Below are 6,315 nucleotides of genomic sequence, written 5' to 3' on the forward strand. Positions count from 1 at the left end.
GAACCGCTTTATCTGCATACTTTGTAGCCATGCTAGTTAGGTTCACAGGCTGCTGGATGATAGTAAGGTTTTCAAAGAGTGGAAGTGCCACTTCAGAATGACATTCTCTCGGGTGGCTGCTGGATAAAAAACATCAAACATGTTTCAAAAGAAGTTATGAATCTGAAGTTGGAGACAAAAATCAGAATTTTGCTTCAAATAGAATTGTATGGGAGGGATTATTGCTTGCAGGTAGGGCATCTGCTTTGCAAGCAGAAAGTCCCAGTTCCAATCCACAGCATCTCCAGTTAAAAGATGATATGAAATGGCCTCAGACCCTGGAGAGCCCACTGCCAGTCAGAGTAGACAATACTGACATCGATAAACCAGTGGTCTGACTCAGGCAGTTCTTTGTGCATGTCAAAACTCTGTTACGTTTTTTAAAATATATTATTATTATTATTATTATTATTACTACTACTACTACTATTATTATTATTGGTATGTATAAGGAACAGTTATTTATACAAGATAGACAGTTATACAATCATTCACAGTATGGAAAGGGCGAATAAGAGGCAACCTCTCTCTCTCTCTCTCTGATTGTTCAGGATAGATAAAACAAAATATATTTTTACAGAACACCTCACTCATGGACTTCATGACCATGCAACCTCTAGCTGACATAGCTTTATGAAGGGGACTGGACAAATGCAAGAAAGATAGGTCTGCCTTTTGTATATCTCTGACTACCTAATATGAAGAGGGACAGCTATCTCCATTATGCTCTGATCATTCATTTCCAAGGGGATTCAGCAAAACAATGCTCTTATAAAGCAAGGAAAAGAAGCACACACGTCCTCTCATGGTGGTTGATATTTAGGGGAAAAAACTCTTGAAAATTCCAGACATGGAACTTGCAGTGTCCTCCCTCGTCTGAACCTTTAAAAATGCCCTCATGTGTTTCCTTTCCTTTTATACCCTTAGAAGCTCACTGATTCACAAATCTTGAACAGTAGAAAATCCTTATTTCTTATTTTTTGGATACGAAGGCTAAAAGGACAGAGACAAATGTTGCAGTTGCTGGAGTGTGCTTCTTAGAACACATACAGCACTCCAAGTTGTAAGCAAGTAAGTCAAGAGCCACTGAACAGTGCAATCCTAGCAGTCACTCCCTTCTAAGTCGATTGAAGCCTATTTAGGATTGCACTGGTAGCATAATAGCTGAAAGACTAAGATCTGGGAGACCAAAATTCAAATTCCTACACCAAAGTTTACTGGGTGACCTTAAGCAAGTAATTCAACCTCAGGTTAACAGGATTCCTGTGAGGACAAAATGGGGAAGGGGGAATTATGTATGCTGTCCTGAGTTCTTTGGAAGGAGAGTGGGATAAAATATGCAGTAGATAGTTAATTATAAGAAAAGGAGGAGGAGGAGGAGAGTTGGATTTATACCCTGCCCTTCACTCGGAATCTCAGAGCGGCTTACAATCTCTTCATTCCTCTCCCCACAACAGACACCCTGTGAGGTAGGTGGGGCTGAGAGAGCTCTGAAAAAAATGCTCTTGAGAGGACAGCTCTGAGAGAACTGTGACTGACCCAAGGTCACCCAGTTGCTGCATGTGGAGGAGTGGAGAATCAAACCCAGTTCTCCAGATTAGAGCCCACCGCTCTTAACCACTACACCAAACTGGCTCTTGTAGAGACAAGGCCGCCCAAATCATGCAGCTCACAATCTACTGGACTATACTGACTATGACGATAGAAACAGAAGGATGTAAGTAGCGGACAGACAAAGATCTCACTGAGCAACACTGATGACAAGAATGCCATTGCTCCTCACTAGCCAGTTTGGTGTAGTGGTTAAGTGTGTGGACTCTAATCTAGGAGGACTGGGTTTGATTCCCCACTCCTCCACTTGTACCTGCTGGATGACCTTGGGCAAGCCATAGTTCTGGCACAGCTGTTCTTGAAAAAGAGCAGTTTCTGTCAGAGCTCTCTCAGCATCGTGGGGAGGGGAAGGGAAAGGAGTTTGTAAGCCGCTCTGAGACTCCCTTGGGTAGTGAAGGGCGGGGTATAAATCCAATCTCTTCTTCTTCTTCTTCTTGGGAAGCCATACCTGGTGGTGGTAGAGTGCCGAGGGCAAGCAGGGCAGGGAGGCAAGTTATAGCCTGGTGTGTCAGTGCACCCCATATCATGGCTGTAGGGTATCCCAAAGTAATAATCGAAACCTAGGATTAAAACTACAGTATTAGGACATTTAAGGCCATCTGCTGTTATTGGAAAACATGTTTAGCTGTCATAAACACCCTTGCTGCAGATTCAGTTTGTAAGAACACCACCATTTAATGAAGTGTTACTAGTAAGTGGAACAACTATGTCTTGGCAACTGGGTGCCTGTGAGCAAATCTCTGAAGTCTAATCAATCAATCAACTCCTGAGCTCCATGTAAGAGTTAAAGAGCCTCTGATAGGGATCCAATTATAGATTTGTTTTACTAACCATGTGATCCAGTGGAGATTTACTCCAGTCTATGACCACTGCTTTCACTAAGTCTGCACAGGATTGTACATTAAGTCCCTCGTTAGTAGTCGAAGTACAGGTAAATCACATAATTGTCTATATCTTCCAGTACTGTTCAGTACCATTCTTTGCAGAAGAGCCCAAAACTGGGATTTCTAAAAACTTTTACTAGATGTATAAGATGGCACTGGATGGTATAAGCCCACAAAGTATCATCTGCGGGCTAAACACTTCTGATACCAGCAGTGGGCAGAAACAGGAATACTGAACTAACCCGAGATTCTCACCATCCCTGTTTCTGGCTTACAAGTAGGCTTGTGCGATTCTTGTTATTGCAGGAGTAATTTGCTAGAACAAGCACAGAAATGGAAATTGTAACAGGCAGTGTGGTCCATAAAGGGGTTTTCCCCCCATCCTTCTTGGTAAAAATCCAACAACTGTGTAATAATCTTTAGCGCTATTAATATTACTAATTGCTCTAAAAGTTTCATGTGCCAATAACATTTTGTATCTCATTCATAATCAAAACAACCTAGCAAAGTACGCCATTACTACTCCCATATTACAGATATGGAACTGAAGTTAAGAAAATGCAGCCTGACCAAAGTCGCCCAATGAATGAATGGATATTGAGTGTAAAGACTACCTTTCTGAGCTCTAACTAAAACTGGTTCTTCTTTTATGTTTACACAATTCATCATCATGCTAGAATCATCACAGCACACTACATTAAGCTAGAAAAGAAAAGAAACTGGTCAGGGTTACAGACTGTAGTTCAACAGAGAACATGCTTGGCCTTCACTGCAGATAACATCAGTGTTTACATGTCCTTTAGTTAACACAAGAGGAAGGATGGGGGGGGAGGTGCTGCTTATATTAAGCCTTAGCCTTGGCCTGTATCCAATAAAATCTGCTTATGGAGACAGTCTCACAGAATGGGACTTCTGCTTCATCCACTCACTGAAGCCACCCCGCATCCATTTTGGTCCTTGGGTTCATCAGGCCCCCTAAGAGCAGCATGGGGGAGAGCAAAGTAGGCAGGGAAAACTGGCAGAAATTGCTCTGTCTTCCTATCATTATCATCTTTATGGGCAGGGCACTGTTTGATACAGAGGAACATTCAGTTGTGTGCACCACACCTGCAGTCTGAATGGTGCAGCCCGGATGTGAGGCTTATGTCTGTGTGAGTTCTTTATATTCCAAGAGAAGAAAAATAATATGGAGTCCTTACCACGAAAACTGGGATGATGGAGACCATTGTGTCCTAAGTGCCATTTGCCTGCAAGGAAGCCAATCTTTAGTAGAACAGCTCTACCATATACAATTCACTTATACCAATGAATGAACAAAATACGTGATGTTTTCTAGCCCAACTAGCATGCAGATGTTGGGCGGTGATTAGGCTCATCGCACCTTTAAACCTTTAGCCATGTGTGTGAAAAGTACCATCAAGTTGCAGCTGACTTATGGCAACACAGCAAGAGGCTTTCAAGGAAAGTGAGAAGCAGAGGTGGTTTGCCACTGCCTTCCTCTGCAGAGTCTTCCTTCCAAGTACTGACCCTACTAAGCTTCCGAGATCTGACAAAAGCGGGCTATACCATGCTGCCTTCCCTCCAAACCTTTAGCTAGTGACATGCAAAACAGTCCATACACAACAAACTCAAGTGGCTTTGAAAGCAAAGCATCTTCTTTCGGGCCTTGTGATAATGTTGCTCAAAAGCATGATCTAGGGAACGGAAGAAAATACCCAACCATTGATCTCCATGCCAAAGCAGAAGAGGGGAAGGTTTGCATGTAAATCAAATATCAATGTAGGACCTAGATCTGCAATTATGCCTCTCTTTCATTGCAATGTGAATGCCTATGTATATCTCTCTACCATCTCTAATACAAATACCACAGGAATAAGATTGCGGCTATAACTCGCTTCTTTCACAAAAAAGGTAATCAATAGGCTACGGTTATCTCACGCCTGCTTTACAGGATCCCTGTGTGGATCCAAAACTTCAACAAAAGGTGGGGTTTAGTTTCCAGGAAGTGCTAATTGGAGTCAAGATGCATAAATAACTGAGTGATAAGTATAGCTAAGACTGGATTAAAGCAGTTGGTACAACTTGTGAATAGCAGCAAATTATCATACAGATAAAAAAGAGTTAACAAATAAATGCGAGAACTGAGTGACTTTGCATGTGTAATGAGATAAGAACCTGATATCTCTGTTAAACCCTGGGGGTTCCATTGTCTTGAGTGTTGTAATAGCTTGTAATTCAGCAATCTCCCATTCTAGTCTGTTTCTGAAATGTATTTGCAATAAAACAGCTACTTTGAGGTCTCCCAGTATGTTGAGTTACCTATTGCAGCAGTAAGGTAGCCAGCTTTCTTCAGAACTTCAGCTAATGTTGTCTCGTTCAATGGGAGGCCACCCACTGATGTCGCAGCAAAATTGTGGGTCACTCCGTTGCGCAGGCCAAGACGTCCTGTAAGCAGAGAGGCACGAGATGGGGAGCAGGTGGATGCAGCAGAATGGAAATCTACAAATCTAGAAGCAGCACAAATAAAAGGTTTCATTTATTATTTACAATTTGTCACATTTTATTTTTTATGCAAGCAGCCTTAAACCAGTTCCGCTCAAAGTCTGAGCTGTAGTCTTCATAATGACAATCCTAATCTCTTTGTCTCCTACTTATAAAGCCATTGGGGTTCTTCAATAAATTTGTGGCACAACAATTTAAAAAAAAATAATGTTGGTCCTTTCATTTGGTGGCAGCAGAGCTGCCCTTGCCCTGTTCTTCTTCTTATGCTCTATGTTATATCAACTTTGTTCTGCAAAAGGGTCAGGTTATTATCACCTCTGCCATCCCTCTGGCACTGGACTTCCAATTCTTATGCTTTAGGGAAAGTTTAGCCTTCTAGGATTGTCTAAAAATGACAGGCTATGCTGTCAACACCTTCTTGGTAACCTACAAGTGGACAGAGAGAAGACCCTGAAATTGGTAGGCACACAAAAATATTCTTATCCCTCAGAACTGGCAAAGTGAGGGTCCTATAACACAGTTACAAACTTGGCACAACACAGGTACAAACTAGGTGAAATGTGAGTGAAAACAGAATCAGTCAATGCCATGAATGTCTCTCTCTTGAAATTTCCCTACTAGGCGACATTTCTAGCCTGCTGGGAATGCTCTAAGCTTCCTCTGCAAATGCAGCCCCAAACAGGGTAATGTGAAATTCCTCACAGTCAATGAGGGTGATTAGTGTGGAAGTATCACGTGTTTCCTTACGGACTTTGAGATGTGCAGAAGAAGCATATAAGCCATTGGGTTTATGAATGGAAATGCCATTATTAATATACGTAGCTAAATGGTAACTCATCTAAATTAGTACCTTTGACAATGCTGACAGTGTTAAGGGTCTGAGAAATCCACAGAACAGCCAAAATACAGAGCTTTGCTTCTCTTCGTGCATAAGGGCCTAACTGCACATAAGTTTTTTTCAGGTACCTCCCTGGGTTGGATCAAGAACATGCTCCAGGAATTCCAAACTTTCCAGGTGTGTGGGGATTCAATTTAGAGTGGGAGTGCAGTGTGTGGGGAGAAGACTCCCCCACCACCACCAGTGCCAATTTCTTGACCTGAAACACTACTTACTCCATTAGGGAGTATACTATATGATTACATATTCGTTTCCCCAATGGGGGGGAACACCTTAAACATTACCAAATGTATTATGGTATGTTATGGCACCAGGAATCAGAGAAGAGCAGTGCAGTTTTCCCAGGCATTATACAGCAGACTTAAAAGTACTCTACTTCAG

The 6,315-nt window shown here is 42.1% G+C and overlaps 1 protein-coding gene across 1 annotated transcript in view; it reads right to left on the reverse strand.

Moving 5' to 3' along the window:
• Positions 1-6,315, reverse strand: part of LOC107120843 (arylsulfatase G-like) — a gene marked incomplete at its 3' end in the record, with an annotated part of 36,217 nt that overhangs the window by 24,433 nt on the left and 5,469 nt on the right. The window contains exons 2-5 of the mRNA XM_015423613.1: positions 4,854-5,041; positions 3,734-3,781; positions 2,099-2,210; positions 5-119 (exon numbers count right to left, since the gene is read on the reverse strand). Of these exons, the coding sequence (XP_015279099.1) occupies positions 5-119; positions 2,099-2,210; positions 3,734-3,781; positions 4,854-5,041 (463 nt within the window). The remainder of the gene's footprint in view (positions 1-4; positions 120-2,098; positions 2,211-3,733; positions 3,782-4,853; positions 5,042-6,315) is intronic.

Source organism: Gekko japonicus, unplaced genomic scaffold, assembly GCF_001447785.1.
Source record: "Gekko japonicus isolate JY-2015 unplaced genomic scaffold, Gekko_japonicus_V1.1 scaffold5256, whole genome shotgun sequence".
In the NCBI taxonomy this organism is placed as follows: domain Eukaryota; kingdom Metazoa; phylum Chordata; class Lepidosauria; order Squamata; family Gekkonidae; genus Gekko; species Gekko japonicus.